Raw genomic sequence first — 17,572 nt, 5'->3', positions numbered from 1 at the left:
ACCACAAGGCTTAGTGCCAGGTGTTTATTTCCCCCACACGTGGGACTGCTCACATATACAACACACACAGGCGTTGGCACCATGGGAGAGAACAGCACCCCTGGCCTCTGAGGGGAGAACAGGACTTTCTCTCAGCCCTTGGCCTCATGGCGGGAGATGGGAGAGGAGGATGGCTTCTCTCTCCTGCCCTCACTGGGGACCGAGCGGGGACCCATGAGCAAATTCCACCCCTTCCACCTCTCAGCCAAGGAGGAGCCACCTTGGTGACCTGTTTAGTTCCAACCACTATAGTCAGTGGAGAAGGGATTGGCCTGGTCCCAACCATTACAGGGTAAGGTGTAAACAGTAAGGAAGAGGTATAGTTTGGCCACGAGGGGGGCAGGTGACACCATCAGAAGCATGTGCGGGGTGGGGATGTGTGTGGGGGATAGGAGCACAGTCACTGGGCTTCTGAGCTACCTAGTCCCTGGCTTAGCTTAGAGGAGGGGAGACGGATGGGCTTATTGTTTGGCATTGATGATATCCACAAACTCAGGCTTGAGGGAAGCCCCGCCCACGAGGAAGCCATCCACATCAGGCTGGCTTGCCAGTTCCTTGCAGGTTGCCCCAGTCACAGAACCTGGGAACGGAGAAGAGAGAGGGAATTGTCAGGGATGGGATAGGAGGGCTGAGTCCACCCCCATCTCAGGCTGGAGCCAAACCCACTTACCTCCATAGATGATACGGGTGCTCTGAGCCACTGCGTCAGAGACATTGGACTTAAGCCATCCCCGGAGCTTTTCATGTACTTCCTGGGCCTAAAACAAGACGCCAGACTAAGTAAGCCTCTTTCTGCCTTTCACTCAAAGGCTAAAAGACCCTGGGCCCCACTGAAGAGAGGCAATGTGGTTTCGGGACAAGAACCCTGAGATCTGGGTCAGAATACCACAGCTCCAATTCCACCCAGGCCCTGGAATAGATGTTCTTGGACAAATCACTCTCCTTCTCTAGGCTTGGCGGGGGGGGGGGGGGGGGGAGGGGGGGGGCTTCATTATTATCATTATTATTTGGGGGAGATTTTATTTTTTAAAGTAATCTCTATACCCAATGTGGGACTTGAACTCATGACCCCGAGATCAGAGAATCAGACGCACTACCGACTGGGCCAGGTAGATACGCTGGGGGCTCCTGTCTTTAAAATGAGGGGTTGGCTCAGGTGATCTCTGTGGCAGTCTAGTCCTACTGAGGCAGGGTAAGATAAGGGCAGAGTTCCTGGGCTTGGTTACCTGTTGGGGTGTTGCAGTCTTGCCAGTACCAATGGCCCACACAGGCTCATAGGCCAGGACAACCTTGCTCCAGTCCTTGACATTATCTGTGGGACAGAGATCACAGATGGAAGGGTGAACGGGAAGGAGCTATCCAGCCCACAGCCCAGGGAATGATGAATGATGGTGGCCTAATGCCCCCTGGTGGCTGTTGGAGGAACTCCAAGTGGCATCTATACCATCCAGGCAGGAACAGAAGTGGTATGGATGATGCAAGGGTTCTAACCTTCCTCCTTCCTTTCCTGTATCAGCATGGGATGGGGATCAAATTAGGCTGCAGGGCATCTCACCCCACCTTCTGTGCCTCCATAGCCCTGTCCAGGCTCAAAGGTCCCTTTCTACTGAGTTACCTGCGATGACCTTGGTTTGCTCGAAAACGACCTTCTCAGTGATGCCAGCTTCCCTCTCATCTAGCTTCTCCCCGATGCAAGCGATTACTCCAAGTCCCTCCGCCAGGGCGTGGGCCACTTTCTGTCCAATCAGCTGTTGAGTAACAGATTTGGTGAGACGCCCCTCTTGGAATAAGGAATCTCGTACCTCCTCTCCTGATTACTAACCTCGTCAGACTCCCCAAAGACATGCCTTCTCTCCGAGTGCCCCAGGACTACCCACGTGGCTCCACAGTCTTTGATCATGCCAGGGCTAAAGGAAGAGACAGAAAGCCATGCTTCAGCAGAGAGCCCACCCTTTGGCTTTCCCCTCAATGAGGAAAGTGAGGGCAGAGCCCCCACACACCCCTCTCCTGCCTGCATCTCACCTGATCTCCCCAGTAAAGGCTCCATTAGTCACTTTGTAGCAGTTCTGCGCAGCCACAGCAATCTTGGGATCTAGCTTCTGCCTGGCAAAGTCGATGTAGGCGGTGGGGGGTGCACAAACCACTTCTGGAGAGAAGACAGCACAAGGGGATGAAGTCATAAGGAAGCCATTCTCCAGACTTCCATCTTGGGTTTTGGAGTCCCCTCACCTGATTTCTTAGTTCTGCTTTCCACTCCTTTTCATCCCGGCAGGATAACCTTTGTCCACTTGCCAGCCCAAGCTGGGCCTGTACCCAACTCCTTGAGGCTTCCAGGTGTCCCTGGGAGGCCATGGCCCTTGCCCTGCCCTCTGCTCTTTAACAGCTGTGGTTCTGATTTCCCCAGGCTATTCTGGGCCTGGGCACCTCCTAGACTCAGCATTCTCTTGGAGCCAACCACGCCTCCCTTCTAAAATAGCCCATCCTTACCACCCCCAGGCAAGGATTTTTAGCAAAAGCAGAAGCAGCCAACTCCTGGGTTTGCACTGGGGTCTTTGGGGAATAAACCAGGGCCCGTTTTGATGAGGCCCGTGGTTCTGTGATTCAGGTGAGTGGGAGGGTAAAGACTCTGCCCGTGGGTGGCAGTGAGATGACTAGCTCATAGAGAGGCCTTGTGCTTTCCCGTTTCCGGCCTGGAGAAAACTGTAGGATAGCTCCTCATTCCCAAATGGCCCATCTTGTTTGGCACCTGCTCAGCCCCTTCGTCGGAAGGCAGCAGTCATCCTGGCTGCCGAGGGCAAAGGATAGAGCGTGTAGTTCAGCAGGCCGCAGCCGCTAGTCTGGGGGACTCGGCCCGCCCAGTGAGGAGCGGGGAGGAGTCGTGGGCTACGTGCGGCGGCGCACGGAGCAGACGGTCGAGGGGGCAGGTAGCTGGAACCCTGCACGCAGGCTCAGCCTCCTCCCCCACACTCTATGGCTGTCACCAGCCTCCTGCGATCGTCCGCAGGGGCTCCGCTCCTATCCCCGGCTCCTGTTGGGTGCAGCCCAAGCCCGCGCCCCGGGGCCATCTTCCTTCCGGTGACCCAAGAAATCCTTTCCCGCCCCGCGGTCGGAGGGCACCATTAAATGTGGCCCCACCTTTTTTCCTCCGACACACCCCCGGTACTGCGGCTGCAGGGTCGAAGTCCGGAACCCCCAGTAGCCCTTATCCTCACCCCTGCATCCAGGTCCACGCGGACACCCGGCTAACCGAGCTCGGGAGAGAGCGCTGCCACGCCCGACCTTCCCCACACCCCGGCCACGGCCCCGGCCCCGGCCCCGATCCCGACCCCGACCCCGACCCGGCGAGGGCTTACCGGTGTCGGCCGGCACCTTGGCCGCGTTCAGAGTGGTGATGAGTTCCCCCAGGTTTTTCTTCCGCCCATTCATCTTCCAGTTCCCCCCGACGAAGAACTTCCTGGAGGGCGCCATGGCGCTGAAACTGACACACTGAAGGTCAGTATCACCGCGCAGCCGCTGCCACTGCCCGCTTATATAGAAGGCCGTGAGGCAGAACTCCGCCTTCTCCCCGCCCTCGGCCATGGTTAGCCCGGCCCCCAGTCTGGAAATCCTTCCCGCCGCCGCCGCCACCACCTCCCTCCCGCCGCCGGTGTTGCAATGTTCTGACGTTGCCCCAGTTATTGTAGCAACGTTCCAGGGGCGTCCGGGGGCTCAGTGGCTTCAGCATCCATTGCGTGACTTTTGGGAGAAGGCGAGAACCTGCACTCAGAAGAGCCCCCGCTTCACGACTATAGTCTCCCAGAGGGCCAGAGGTGGCCTGAGATCACATTGCTCGCTGGACGGAGGGAGCTGTGAGGGACACCTCTCCAACTCTGAGAAAAAGCCCTCCCTTCCCCTGTCAGAGGGGGAAGGACCGCCCACATTGGCTAAAAAACTGGGCCGCTAAGAGGGAAGCAGTTCAGAACCCCCCCACCCCTCCTCCTCCGGGTGTCCCACTCCCTGCTCCAGCTGGCCAACCCAACACACCGCAGGGCCTAGCGGATCTGGGACACTTGGGAAATACCCACTTGGGCCCCCTCCCAGGGAGACTGCCGGAAGGAAAGCAGGGCTCTTCACCCCTCATCTTTGCTCTGACAGCCCCCACCCCTCCGCTGTCTTCTTTTGCCCCAGTGCTCACTTCACCTCGTCTCACACCCAATTTCCCAAGAGCTCTAGAACTAGTGAAAAGTTGAGAACTGCCAACGGAGGCGGCAAGGGGCAGAAGAGTATGCGTGGGGTGGGGGTGGGGGGGAACCTGGCAGACCCACTCACCTGCTAATCTCCCTTAAGGTATCAAACAGGACACAACGTAGCCGTTGTACTTTTATTCACATCGTGTATTTTGGCATTTTCCAGAGAAGGGCAGGGAAGAGACAGGGTGGGGGAAAGACAGGCGGGAGGACGAGGGGGATCCCCATTTCCCTCCCAGCCCTCCTTGCCTGACCACACAGGGAGCAAACACAAAGGAGGAGGGGAGGCACAGACGCCCCCTCCTGTGGAAGAGGCTGCACAAAGCTACACCCACGCGCACACACAAACAAGCCCCCCTCCACACCAGGGGCCGGCAGGATTACACAGAGAAGCAGAGCACTGTGGGTTCAAGGGGTGGGGGAAAGCAACAAAGTCTCCTCACTGACAGGTGGCCAGCCCCTCCCATCCCCTTCCTGCCCTATCCCCAAAGTCTCTGGAGTGTCCCCCGCTTTGCCTGGCCATTCTCCTATGGCCTCTAGCTTCTTCCCTGCTGCTGAGGACAAAAAGAAAAAAGGGAACAGAGCAGGGGTGGGGCTGACGTCCATTCCTCAGCCCCTGTCCCGCATGCCAGATGGTCTGTCCCCTGTCCTCAGTGGTAAGGGGTCAGGGCAGGCTCTTAGCTGGCCACTCTCTGGTAGAAGTAGATGTAGCCCAGGTCCTTGGGCGGCTTCTCAGAGGCACACACTTTCTGGTCATTGTAGATCACCCATCTGGGGAAGCAGGGGAGGGGGGAGAAGGATGAACAGACAGGGCATCCACTCTGCATCAGCTTAGTCTCTGACATAGCCCCTGGTCTTGGTGCTGCTGATTCTGGAGCACAGGTTCCCAACATTCTCAGCCTGGGCCCCCACAACCTACAGTCTAGCTGCTACCTGCCTGAAGGGGGCATCTGGTTCTCATTCCCTACTCCGAGCCTTCAAATCCTCCAGTATCTCTACAGCCACCCCCACCCAGTCCTGCCAGGCCCCCGTCAGGTCCGCAAACTTTTTCTGTAAAGGGCTGCACAGTAAATAGTTTAGGTTTTGGAGGTCATCCGGTCTCTGACACAATGACTCAACTCTCCTGTTGCAGCATGAAAACAGCCACAAATGATACATATGTGAGTTAAGTGCGGTTATGTTCATTAAAACTTTATTTCTGGGGCTCCTGGGTGGTTCAGTCAGTTAAGCGTCTGACTCTTGATTTCGGCTCGGGTCATGATCTCACAGTTCATGAGTTGGAGTCCCGTGTCCAGCTCTGCACTGACAGCACAGAGCCTGCTTGGGATTCTCTCTCTCCCTCTCTCTCTGCCCCTCCCCCCTGCTCATGCACACACACTCTCTCTCTCTCTCTCTCAAAAATAAAACTTAAAAATAAAAATAAACCCTTTATTTACAAAAGCAGGTGGCCAGATGCAGCACTTGGGCCGTAGTTTGCCGATCCCTGCTGTCAAACATTCTAAAAATGTGTGGTGTATCTGTGCCCCCCACCCAGCAGGCCTTTGTCTTCTCCTGCAAATATCCTAAGGGCTCCAAGGATGCTCCCACTCATTCTCACCACCGCTCCCCAGTTTGGAAGGTACACGGCCAGCCCCTCACCTGCCTTCCTTCTTGATGTGGCAGACATAGTGACCACACATGGTAGAGGTGCCCATGTGGCTGATGAAGGCAAAGAGCTGATACTCTAGAGAAGGGGGGTGCAGAGAAGACACTGAGAGGAATCCTCGAGCGACATCCAAAGGTACATCCAACAGCTCAAACTCAGGACGCAAGTTTCAGGGAAGGTGGGGCATGTACTGAGTCACAAGTCTGTCTCCGACTCCCAGAATCCCCCCTTCAGAAGCCATGTCAGCAGAAAGAAGCTTCTGCCCTCCCCCCCCGCCCCCCGCCCCCACCGGAGGCAGAGCTGCCTTGGAATGAGGATCTGGTAGCTGACTGGCTAGATTCCACTGGCCTGTTTCCCAAGGACACTCACTTCCAGGGCCATCCCGGACTTTAGGTCCCACTGGTACAGACTCGGAGATGGAGTCAGCAGCCGAGCGGCCCTCCGAGATGTCCATGGCGGCTTCCGCATCCAGGTCATCAATGTGACTGAAGATCCAGTCCACAGCCCTTTCTAAACTATTGTTCTTGGAGAGGAGGGAAGCATTGCTCTTTCCAACAAGTTCAGGGTAAGAAAAGCACCAGTGAACGGCTCAGCTCCTTCACCACGGCCACCAAAGGGTGGTGCCTCAGCCCTGGCCGTACCACACCGGTTGCCCTCGGTCTTGTTGACAAAAGATGGAACCTCACCCACACCCCCTTCTTCCCCACAGGCCCCCCAGTCCTCAGCCGGGAGACAGCCCATACCGTGGCCCGAAGAGCTTTCAGGGCCTGGTCCCGGGAGAAGCCCATGGAGACGATGGTGCTCACGCAGTCTTCCGGCGGGGGGTCAGCTGCCGCACTGGTGGAGCCAGGTCCGCTGGAGCCAGGCAGGATGAGGGGGTTTGCGAAATCTGCGGGGGTTGAAGGGGTTGAAGTGTGTGGGGGAGGACGGTGGCCCTGTTCCGCCCTGCTACCCACCCCCGCCTACCTGGATCGTCCATGTGTGACATGACCCAGTTCATGGCGGCCTCAGCCCCACTGTTGCCTGTGTAGTAGACGGCTTTGCGGCAGGCGTCCATAGGGAAGCCCATCTCCACCAGCTGGATAATGACGGACTCGTCCAACATGGGTGCTGTTGGGGGCAGAAGCAAGGCCACGGTGACCCGACTCCTTGGGCCACGATCTGCTCCTCCTCCCTCCCACAGTGCAGTCCCCCGGCCCTCTCCCAACCACCACCCCCCCCCCACCCCCCGTTCCATGCATTTTTCTTCCATGGGGTGGCACCTTACTCCAGAACCTAAATGACAGCATGACATAACGCGGGTCCAGCAGTACTGAAGATACACAACTAAGGCTAAAGATCTCCCATGGAGATCTTGCCGTTTCTCACAGAATGGGCCCTGTTTCTGGAGTATGATGCCTCGCCCCATCCCCAAGCAATGAGGTAACGAAGTAGAGAGGCAGTTAGCCAGTGCTGCTGCCGTCCACACAAACAATGTGGCTGGGAGCGCTCTACTCGGTCCTCACATCCATCAAAAGAGGGCAGGGGAAATTGGAAAGGGAGGACAGGAGAAAATACGAAGGACAGGGTCAAGGGGAGGCAGGCAGAGAAGACCCACATCGGCAAAGGAGAGAGACAGGCAGGAAGAAGAGTCACTAACATGTCGGAGAGGAGAAGTGAGGGGAGCAGAAGGAGTCTTCGTCTTCGTTGCCATAGAAACCAAGGCTACCTTTGGGCTCATCCGGAGTGACCAGGGGTGGGGCAATGTCAGGCAGCTCCTCCTCTCCAGGCTGCAGCCCTATACCCCTCAACTGGGAGATGTCTAGTTCCTCGGGCATCTCAATGGACACATCTGTAATTGGCATGGCAGGAAAAGGGTCACTTCAGCAGCTCCCTGGGACCCTCCCTGAAAAAGCACTTTGGGAATCTCAAAGCCCTGCCGCATACCTTGGCCCTGCTCTGTAATAAGTTGCTGCTCAGAGCAGCACAAGTCTTAGGGGTCCTGGTATAATACAATGGTGGGCCTGGGAATCCGGAGACCTGGATTCTAGTCCTAGATCTACCACACATAAGCTATGGACAAGGATGGGGGCTTCCCACATGTACAACAGGAAGACTTCCTACCTCTGCAGGCTCAACTGATCTAAGGAAATGAAGTTCAATTAGCAGCTCTCCAAGTTGGCAGGGGCTGTAGGACTCATGAGAACTGTTTCAAGATTATCTAAATGACAACATCTTCCCAAGTGTAAACGTAAAACTACGAAAATCGCTTTGAGTTGGAAATCACTGCTATGCCAATCAAGTGCTTTCACAGTTTTAGTCTACGCTTTTCAAACGTGCCTTATCTTGAAACATTTAGGGTAATGTTTTCCTCCTTCAGAGGAAAGTTGGAGAAACACTCGTTTATACACGTTAAGGTCCCTTCCTTTTCTAGCATTTTCTGCTTCACCTCCCTCATTCGTCCCAGCCACCATACCCAGTTTCTTGGGCACCCAGTCCAAACCGAAGGTGAACTTCTTGATCTGGATGACCAGGTAGTCAGGGAAAGAGGCAAATCGTGTGGTCCTGGGGAAGAGAGAATGTCCTAGTACCCAAAGAATCCCAAAGTCCTCCTCTCCTGAAACCCCCACCCTGAGGTTCAGCCTCTCCCCGGTAGAAGCCCTGATCCCCAGAAGATACTCCACATTCTTATCTTGCCCTTGGCAGGCATCAGAGCATCTGCAGACAAGGAGCAGCAGAAGCCAGGGGCCTGTCAAAGGGTAGGGGGTGGGGGTGGGGTGGGGGTGGGAATGGCTGAAATCCCTTGGAACCAAAGCACTCCTTCAGATCCCAAGATTATGCTCATGACACAATTAGGCCCAAACTAAGTCCATTTGCTAGAAACCCAAATTCTGTCCACAACGGACACTACGTGCTTTCGCCCTGACTGAGTGGACAAAGGGTGCACTAAATTGTGACCCCATACCACAAGAGAAGAGGGAATCTCCGGCAGGGGCAGGACAAGGTAATACGGTCCATCGTCCGAGTCTACTCCTGCCAGCGCCTCTTGATTCCCTCGGGGGCCAGATTACCAGCCCCAACTGATGCTAGCCCTGAGAATCCAACCACAAAGGGACAGAAGGATGGGAGAGAGGCAGACAGAGTCTTTGGGGATTACCCTGACATTGGCCCGAAACCTTGGGCGCAGACCAACAAGACTTACTTGACGGCTACCGATTTGGCCTGCAGGGCGGTGCTCCAAAAGTCGTCCACCTGCTCGGGGGCCCCATAGGCCTCCAGGCAGGAGCTGAAGGGCACCTGGGCCCGAACCAGTTCTGGTAGTGGCAGCTTCTCCTCTTCGGCTTGCCGCTTCTTTTCCTCATACTCCAGAAGCTCCTCTGGGGACAGAATTGACAGGTGAACCCTTCAGACGGCACTGCCTCTTTCCCTCCTTAGCCCTGCCAGACTGGCTCTCTGTCCGTGACTACTTGGGCTCCTCCACTCTCCCCAAATCCACCTGACACACATCCACAAACGATCTTGCCTCTCTTCCCCAACACAGCTCTGACAAGCAAAGGTGATCCTACCTCCCCGAGATGCCCCAGCTTCGGCCCTCCAGCTGGGGGAGCAGGGCATACTGTGGGCTCCACTCCCATTAAGGGGCCCAAGCACTCCTACACCCTGGAGCCCCACTGCACCCAGGCCTCACTGAGGGCAACCTGCCTTTGTTAAGGGCCGCGTCCATGGGCACAGGCAGCTGCATGATGTAGTCCACTCGCTGGGTGTACTTCACCTTCTCTGTGGCCAGGCACTTGATCTTTTCCTCCACCAAGAAGCGGAACACTTCGTTAGGATTTTCAGAGCTCCGGCAATTCCTCTATGGGAAAGAGGCAGGGTGGGGAGGTCTGGGCGGCCAGGGAACGAGATGGGGGCCTGAAAGGGTCACTAGGGGCTCAGGGAGAGAGAGAGAGGAGCAGAAGGGAGTCTACCACTAGGATGCTCTCGGGACTCAAGAGTAGAACCCTTCCCTAATTAGCTCCCCCTCTCCGACTCTGGCGTCTTCATGGCACTGGGAGATTGCGGTGGAACATGCTGGCATTTTTCTTTATAAGCAATAGGCATCTCCCTATCAGTTTCTTGGGTGCATCCTTCATTAGGCTGCAAGCCCATCCAGTGTAAGGATCACTGCTTGGCATTACTGTCCTCCCCAGGGGCAACCGCTACTCACAGGGAAGGCCCAGTGCATGCCCGCCGCCGGGTTCCAGGGGTGGGGCTGGTGGGGGCTGACAGGAAAGAATGAGCAGGAGGCAGAAGGGAGAGAACCACGGGCAGATGGAGGGAGCGTGGAGTGCCCTGCCTTGCCATCTTCCCGGCCCTTACCTCCACCATGTTGATGAGGTGAAGAAAGAACTCCTGGGCATCCTGCTGCCGGTTGGTGGAGAACTCGGGGTGACCCTTGCCAATGAGGGCCTTGAACATCCGAGGGGCAATGCCATCTTGAACTTCCTAGGCACAGCCAGGGCAGCGATTCAGCTGGGGCTCAAGTAGGCCACCAAGGGGCCTTCTTTAGACATCTCCCAGACCTCAGTTTCCCCATAATTCCAGAGCCTGAAAGGGATAGAGTCCCAGACTCACCTTTTGTTCTGGCACCTGCTCCCCATCGCCTGACTCCGGTGCTGGCTTGGAATATTCTCCCGAGAGAAGGCCATGGCCCAGTTTGGCCCTGCATTGACATCCAAGAGAACCACTTAAGCTTCAGTCAACTGTTGATCGTCTGACATCTATCTTGCCTTTTCCTCCCCAACTCAACCCCGGCATATAGACCTCAGACAACTCTCTAGAATGTGAAAAACCTGAGATTCCCCAGGAACCCAACTCAGGGCAGACAGCATGGCCAGAGGCAAACGTCCTGAACTGCTGCCCACTCCAGGTGGTCATGGAGGAGAACGAAGGCATACAGGCTGCGAGGCTGTACACAGGACTTGGCTACATACACCTGGGTGCTGAAGTCCTGGGTAGGGTCCGTCGGGGCATTCTGGAAGATCTTCTCCAGCTTGTCCACATACCTAAGAACCAAGAGAAGGATAATTGGAGGTGCTCTGGCATGGGTTCCAAGGAAAAGGGGACTATTATCCATTAGATCGGGGGAACAAGCAACCTTCAGAGTAGGGAGTCATGTGGTTAAAACACAGGAGTCCATTTCTTTCCAGCAACCTGCCCTTCCTCCCCTTCTCAACTAAGCCAGCATGCAGTGTACCCTGATGCATTTTTTCCCCCCGGCCTCCTCCCCAGGAGTGAGCCAGAGGAAGGGAGAAAGTTGCCTGGAACAGAACGTGTCACCACATTGCTAAGTTTTCACATGTGCATCAAGTCCTTCTCAATTAGAAAGCAGGCTCATTTATGCTCAGAATCTGCCGTTTTGGTACCTTAGTGACCCAAGCCCTCCCCTCCCCCAAGTGCTACATGTCCATGTCAGGTACTCATCTGATGTCACTGGCCTCAAGTAAAGACCACCACCTCACCCTTGAGTAGTCAGGAAGCCAGGGAGAGCCCCAGGATTCGGTGTTCTGCTCCCAGTGGGGCTTGTGTGGCCGGGTGACAGTGGGGTGGCTCTAGAACTAATGGGACAGCGCCAGCCACAGTATAACAGGAACAAAGACGGAGCTAGCACACAGAGGTACTGAAGGTGGCTGAAGGAGGAGTGTGCCTAGAGGCTGGCGTCCAGGAGGAGAGCTGCGGGGTCATGGGTACAGGGCCAAGGGGCCAGTCATGGGGAGAGGGCGCCACTCACTTCCTCTGGAAGTCGGGGATGCTGAAGAGGACCTGGACCACGGAGTTGAGGTAGCAGCTGTTACCCAGGTTCCGGATGCCCGTGTAGCCAGGCCCAAACAGGGGCTTCAGTGGCACACTCGACTCCTGGATCAGCTCCCATTCGCCAATCCGCTGGTTCATATCTATCTCCAACTCAGTCATGGTCTTGTCCGTCTGCAAGGGAAGGGATGCTTCAGACAGGGCGAGACACTCAGCCCTGAATTTTTTACACTGATCCTTCACAGGGTCCGGGACGCTACCCTGCTGGAGCTCAGAATGTGTTCAATTATGGCCTCTAACATGGGAGACGCACTAGCTATTTCCAGTCCAAGTTCCAGAAGGCCTTGAGCGATCATCCCGGAGGCGGTTTAGTGGTCAGGCCTCTGCCTGGGGGAGAGGAAGAAATGAATGCAAGTCCTTCCACTTGAAGTGTTTTTTCCATTCCGAAGCTGCCCCTTCTCACCCTTCAGGTCTCCGCTCCAGGTCTTCCTGCCATAAGCTACTGCAGCACCCTCTCTGTCTCTTTCACAGCGCCCTTCGGTTTGTGTTCATTCACTCATGTGCCTGAGCATGTGATTAATATCTGCATTTCCATCTAGAGTGTAAGTCCCTGAAAGGCCACACCTGTCTTATTCACGCAGTGACTAGCACAGAGCAAGTACTCAGTAGTGGTCGATGAACGAATAATGGATTCTAGAAACCTTTTCAAAGGAAGCCCACATGTGTCGGGGACCGGGATAACCGTGGCAGCTCGCTCCAATGCGCTGCTTCAGCCTCAGGCAAGACAGGGCCTGGCGGGCAGGGACGAGAAGAGTCTGAAGCTGCAAGGGGTCTCACCTTCTGCATCTTCAGCATGTCGATGCCGAAGTGGGACAGGTGCTCAGCCAGGTTGGGGTCCAGGACCATGTCATCCTCATCATAGGAGTACACATCTAGGGCAGGAGGCAGGGGTATCGTCAGAAGCGGTGGCTCTGGCCTGACCACCAGTCCCACTCCTTGCCCCGGGTTTGGGGGGAGGGGGGTGGTGGAGCGCTGGTGGGACAGAAGGATGAGCCTGTAAGGGTAACCCTCTTGGCTCCCCTGACTATTGGTGAGGTCACAAGCCCTTCTGAGACTGGCGGTCAGGGAAGACGGGGTGAAAAGAGGCCAAGGGCTGGCGTTACTTGGGGGTCCACCCCCAGGATAAGGTGCTGGGGTCAGATGGTTTGGGAAGGATACTCACTACACAGATTATCTTGGTAACCTCTAAGGAGGGGGACTCGTATTTGGGGGGTTTAGCTGAAGCTCTAGTCTCATCTGCAACATTCTCATTGTTAATCAAGAGGAGGTATTCCCGTGCTCCCCGAGTAACGGTTAAAGCCCACTCTAGCGTGGAGGCGGCTGGAGGAGGGGAGGGAGTACCGGCTCCGTCAGGTGTGATGGTGCCCAGCTTGACAGCCAGCGGGTAGTTGGTCTCTCTGTAGTGTTCCACGGCGTGGTTGTTGCCCCCACTGCCATCGAAGTAGCGGCGGCCACAGAGAATGGAGCCGTCTGTCAGGTTGAGCCACAGGTTCTCTCTCATGTCACACTTGGAACACTTCCAGCCGCTAACCAGGGAGAAGAAAATATGCTGAACTATGGGGCGGGGGGTATATGGGATTGGCCTCTCCATTGTGAGAGCTCTCTCTGCTCCTCTCCTCTGGACGGCCCCTGGCTGAGTTCATCTCCCTCAGCGCCCCCCGCCTTAGCCTGCTCCCGATGCTCTCTCCCACCAGATCCCCCAGGAGAGTGGCCTCTTTACCCCTGCTCTGGGGGTGGTGCCCCAAGGTGGAGGGGCCAGGCCTCACCAGGGAGGGATTCGAGCAGGGTTGTCCAGCTGCTTGAGGTTGAAGGCATGCTTAGACACCTGCCGTACTTCCCCATCCCAGGCCTGCACCTCCTGCTTGCGGGAGGCCGAGTCGGCTGACAGTAGGGCCTCCACCGCACTGGTCACCTGGGGGAAGCAGAGGGTCAGAGACGGGACCCAACCCCCCGCCCTCTAGTCCCTCTAGCCCCTCAGTCTCCAGCTTTCTCAGTGCTTGCCCAAGACGTCACTGCTCTGGACCTGCCTGCCCCAGAGTCCCCGGCAGGGCAGGAAGGCATTCGTACCCGGTCTCTGACAATGTCAGGCAGTCCCCCCAACCCATCTCGGGCAATCTCCAGGTAATCCGGCAAAATAACAATCTTCACATCCTCATCATATTCATACTTCTCCTCGCTGAGGTCAAACCCGCCTTCAACACCTGGTGAGGCAGGGAAGAAGGAGGAGGGTAGGACAGCCACCATGGGTAAATGTCCCTCCTCCCAAACGGCATCTCGTTTTGTCCCCTCCAGAGCTCTAGGGCCACTGGTCAGGCCCATTCTTTGGGGGCCTTTCGAGTGCCTCTGAGGCCAGAAAAGACCAGCTCGGGAAGAACAGGGCTGAAATGGTGCTCACCAATAGCCAGCCGGGTGGGCTTCTTTCGGGGGGGGTCTCCAGTGCCTGTCGTGGTGTCCTCCTCTTTCTGCAACGAGGCAGGAAGGGCAGGATCAGCAGTGAGTGCCAGGGAAGGGACAAATGGGGAAGATGGACAGGACAGGGTGGGTTAATCTCAGAAGGGAGTGAAGCTAAATAAAACATGTGTGCTGAGTTTTAATGATACCAACAGAAACAGGCGAGAGGGGGAAATGCAGCCTTTGGGAGGTCAGAACAGAAGAGACAGATTCAAAATGAAGACCAGTGGGATGTGCCTGAAAGTCCCGGGCCTTGCCCCAGCTCCATGCCTACCGGGCGCCGGGTCCTCCGGAGGTGCAGGTAGACGCGCTGGCCCGTCTTGTTGAAATGTCTCTCCACATACTGTTTCCCAAAGCCCAGGAATGTGTTCATGCAGATGTAGAGGCCACCCTCAGACTCCTGCAGTGCAACAGGTAGGGGAGGAGACACAGGGAGGATGAAGCCTGGCTAGGTGGGGAAACCAAGACCTGGGGTCAGAAACTGGTTTCCACAAGAAAGGCTCTGTTCTCTACCACCATGTGGCTGTTGGCAAGTCATTTAGCCTTTTGGGACCTGGTACATGGCTAAGATTCTCCCCATTCTCCTATGACTTTGATACCAACCAACAAGGACACCAGGAGCTAAGCAACACCTGTCAGTCACCATTCCTCTTTCTTCTCGCTCCTTCTTTGGGCTTTGGAGCCTTCCAATCAATTGCAGAGAACTCCCTTTACAAGGCCAATGGGAATCAAATACCATGGACTTCCAGGGCCAGTGCTTACATTCAGAGGGAAAAAGGGTCCTTTCCCGGGAGAGGAAAGACCTGCATGTCAGACACTGAACCTACTCCCCACACACGACAAACCCTGCCTGATCTCCAGGATTCAGAAAACTTTCCAGACTGGAGGAGCAAAGATTCTAGCACCTGAACAATACACCCAGCTCCTGAGCCTGCCAGGAAGACCAGACTTCTCCTTTACAACATCCTAGTAGGTCGTCAAATCCTGGTCCATGCTGAGTCCTCTCCCTCCTCTCCTGCTAAAGCCTGGAGCCAGGCTAACAGTGCCTTGTCTGGGGCTCACTGTTATACCTGGACCTGGTTCGGCAGGGACACGAAGACCAGCATTCTCCAGCCGCTGCCCTGCTGCCTCCCCTCTGACCAATAACTAAATCCCGCACTGAAGTCCATCAACTGCCAACCTCAAAGCCAATCCCTCTCTAGAATAATCTAGCAATACCTGCTGAGACAACTCAAACACATATAACGCAGGGAGAAAACAGGGAGAGAAGGGTCCACCCTAAATCACAGCTAAGGAGGGAGGATGAGCTTCTTGAACACTGAGCAAGTCTCCCAGTGTCTTTGTGAATAGTGATGGATAAGGTAGAGGAGGTAACTGGAGAAAACAACAGTCTTCCTTCAGATCCAAGCAACGACAGGCATCTTCTTCCTCAAATAAATGCCTCAGTGGCCTTGAAAAATTCTCTGCTGCGATATGAAAAATAGGGCACCGTCTAAGGCAGTTCTTGGTCCCATAGATTGCTCTGTACCACTCCCTAGAACAGTGTGGATTACAATGTTCATGGGCAAATGGAGCATTTTTCATCACAGGGGTCAAACAGGCTTTCTACCATGAATTGAATTTGAAGATAATCAAACATGCTGGAAGTTGGTCAGGAAAGCAACAAGGCCACATTGGAGATCTCTTGACTTGGGATAAAAGAAGCAAAGTATAATAAGCTTACAAAAACACCACTTGGATTATTCGAAGCAGTTACTAAGGAGAGGCAGACAGGAGTGTGAAGAGGGAGCCACTGACTTCTACCATCTGTTGGTAATTAAGAGAAACCTGTCTCTCCTGAGAAAGACAGGACCAAGCCATGCATTTGATGAACTAGATGGCATGCAGGAGCTCTGCAGTAACCAAACTCCTCTGCTGGAAATAAAAATGCTGGGTTTCCCCCAGCCTTGGGAGCCCTGGAGCTCTGCTCTGAGCAGTCAGTCCTCTTTTGGCTCTGCCAAAGCCAGACTCCAGAGAAGCAGCACATTGTCTGAGGCCCAGATCAAAGCCTAGCAAACCAGCAAACCACAAATCACAGTGATGATCCTGAACTGGGCCTTAGATCATGCTGCTATACTCAGCACTGGCGATGCATTAATGAAGCCTTTCCACTCTGACTTGCAGTTTTCCCTGCCACGAGCTGGTCTGGCTGAACACCCTGGGCAGGGCCCAGCGACCGCTTGACGGGAGGGGTGGTAAGGGGGGCGGATCCCAACCAGGCTGCTGTTGCCTTCTCAGCTCAGGCTCTGGCCAGGCCAAAGGCTAGTCTCTGCTTGACGGTGACACAGGAAGGCAGAACTGCAGGAAGGGAGGTTCCGGATGGAGCCTACAAAACGTGAAGCATGGTGTGGGTGGAGGCTTTGTCTAACTAGTCAAGAGTGGGAGCGGGATGGGAAAAGGGTCTTAGTATCCTCCACGAAAGACACCATCTCCCTGGGAATACTTTTAAAAGGGTTCCCTGTGCTCTCTGTGATGGGCGGGAAAAGGGGGGCTGCGGCCTTAGTTCACCTCAAAGGAGAAACGACTAGAGCTTTCCTCCCTTCTTTCCTCTCCTCCCTACCACCAATGACCCACCTCCCCGCCCCCTGTCCACATTAACCATGGGTGGAGTCTAAGTTGGCCTTTCTCAGAACCGCCCTTCTTCATGGTCACTTCCAGACTACTAGGCGCCCAGGAACTGCAATCTCCACCCTCCAACCCAAACCCCGGCCCAGAACAGTGCAGGGTCGCCCCATCCCTCCCACACGAGACTACAAAACCCGGAGAGCCGCGCGCGGCAGGCAAGGCCAACTCCCAGGCTTCCGCAGGGGTCCACTTGGGGGATGTAGTCCAGCGAGCGGGATGCGCCTCTACCTTGGAACGGCAATGAGGGGAGTGAGCGACTACGATCCCCACAATGCTACACGAGACGGGGAACGGGTGGGGCGGGCGCGGAGGCTTCCGGGAGCGGTAGTCACACGACAGCGCCAGCTAATTAAAAGCAACGGCAGGGAGGAGCGTAGGAGACTACAAGTCCCATGGTGCATCGCAGGGAGGCGGTAGCCCAAGCCTTGCAGGCCCCGGCAGAATGACCAGGGCGATGGAAGGAAGTCGTGCTCGCTGCGGGCGTGGGGAATGGGCTTACCGGTGTGTCGAAGGAGAAGGCGCACTCGTCTTTGTGGACCCGGTCTCCAGCCTTAGGAACCCGGATCGTCGGTAATACTGACAGCAGCGCCTCCTCACTCAGCTCCGCCATGACACCGGCAGCAGCTCCTCCACACACAGCGGCTCCCACCGTTCCCAGTCCCCCACCCCCTAGCCTGGCCGTCCAATGAGCACTACTCGTTAGGTGCATGCGCTAAAA

At 55.7% G+C, this 17,572-nt stretch overlaps 3 protein-coding genes across 4 annotated transcripts in view; 1 reads left to right on the top strand and 2 right to left on the bottom strand.

The window, feature by feature from the left end:
• The window catches only part of PHB2 (prohibitin 2), a 125,774-nt gene that overhangs the window by 78,767 nt on the left and 29,435 nt on the right, over positions 1–17,572 (top strand). The gene's annotated exons all lie outside the window — the stretch shown is intronic.
• On the bottom strand, positions 11–3,633 carry TPI1 (triosephosphate isomerase 1). The gene is made up of 7 exons (XM_027074161.1): positions 3,393–3,633; positions 2,062–2,185; positions 1,862–1,946; positions 1,655–1,787; positions 1,266–1,351; positions 710–797; positions 11–619 (listed from the first exon to the last, which is right to left on the bottom strand). The coding sequence occupies exons 1-7, from the start codon at positions 3,616–3,618 to the stop codon at positions 501–503; spliced, it is 861 nt and encodes a 286-aa protein (XP_026929962.1). The 5' UTR covers positions 3,619–3,633; the 3' UTR covers positions 11–500.
• USP5 (ubiquitin specific peptidase 5) lies at positions 4,386–17,563 on the bottom strand. Of its 2 annotated transcripts, none has more exons than XM_027074159.2 (20): positions 17,354–17,563; positions 14,465–14,590; positions 14,135–14,201; positions 13,807–13,940; positions 13,506–13,651; positions 13,081–13,265; positions 12,517–12,611; positions 11,660–11,853; positions 10,863–10,934; positions 10,504–10,591; positions 10,249–10,374; positions 9,592–9,745; positions 9,092–9,266; positions 8,366–8,454; positions 7,550–7,741; positions 6,877–7,020; positions 6,654–6,799; positions 6,280–6,433; positions 5,904–5,988; positions 4,386–5,036 (listed from the first exon to the last, which is right to left on the bottom strand). In XM_027074159.2, exons 1-20 carry the CDS (start codon positions 17,561–17,563, stop codon positions 4,943–4,945), a joined length of 2,676 nt encoding a protein of 891 aa, XP_026929960.1. In that variant the 3' UTR covers positions 4,386–4,942. The 2 variants fall into 2 exon arrangements, with proteins under 2 accessions (XP_026929960.1, XP_053081742.1); XM_053225767.1 differs by having other exon boundaries at positions 7,619–7,741.

The sequence above is a fragment of the Acinonyx jubatus genome, chromosome B4 (genome assembly GCF_027475565.1).
Source record: "Acinonyx jubatus isolate Ajub_Pintada_27869175 chromosome B4, VMU_Ajub_asm_v1.0, whole genome shotgun sequence".
NCBI lineage: Eukaryota > Metazoa > Chordata > Mammalia > Carnivora > Felidae > Acinonyx > Acinonyx jubatus.
This window is presented reverse-complemented; position numbering and strand designations above follow the sequence as displayed.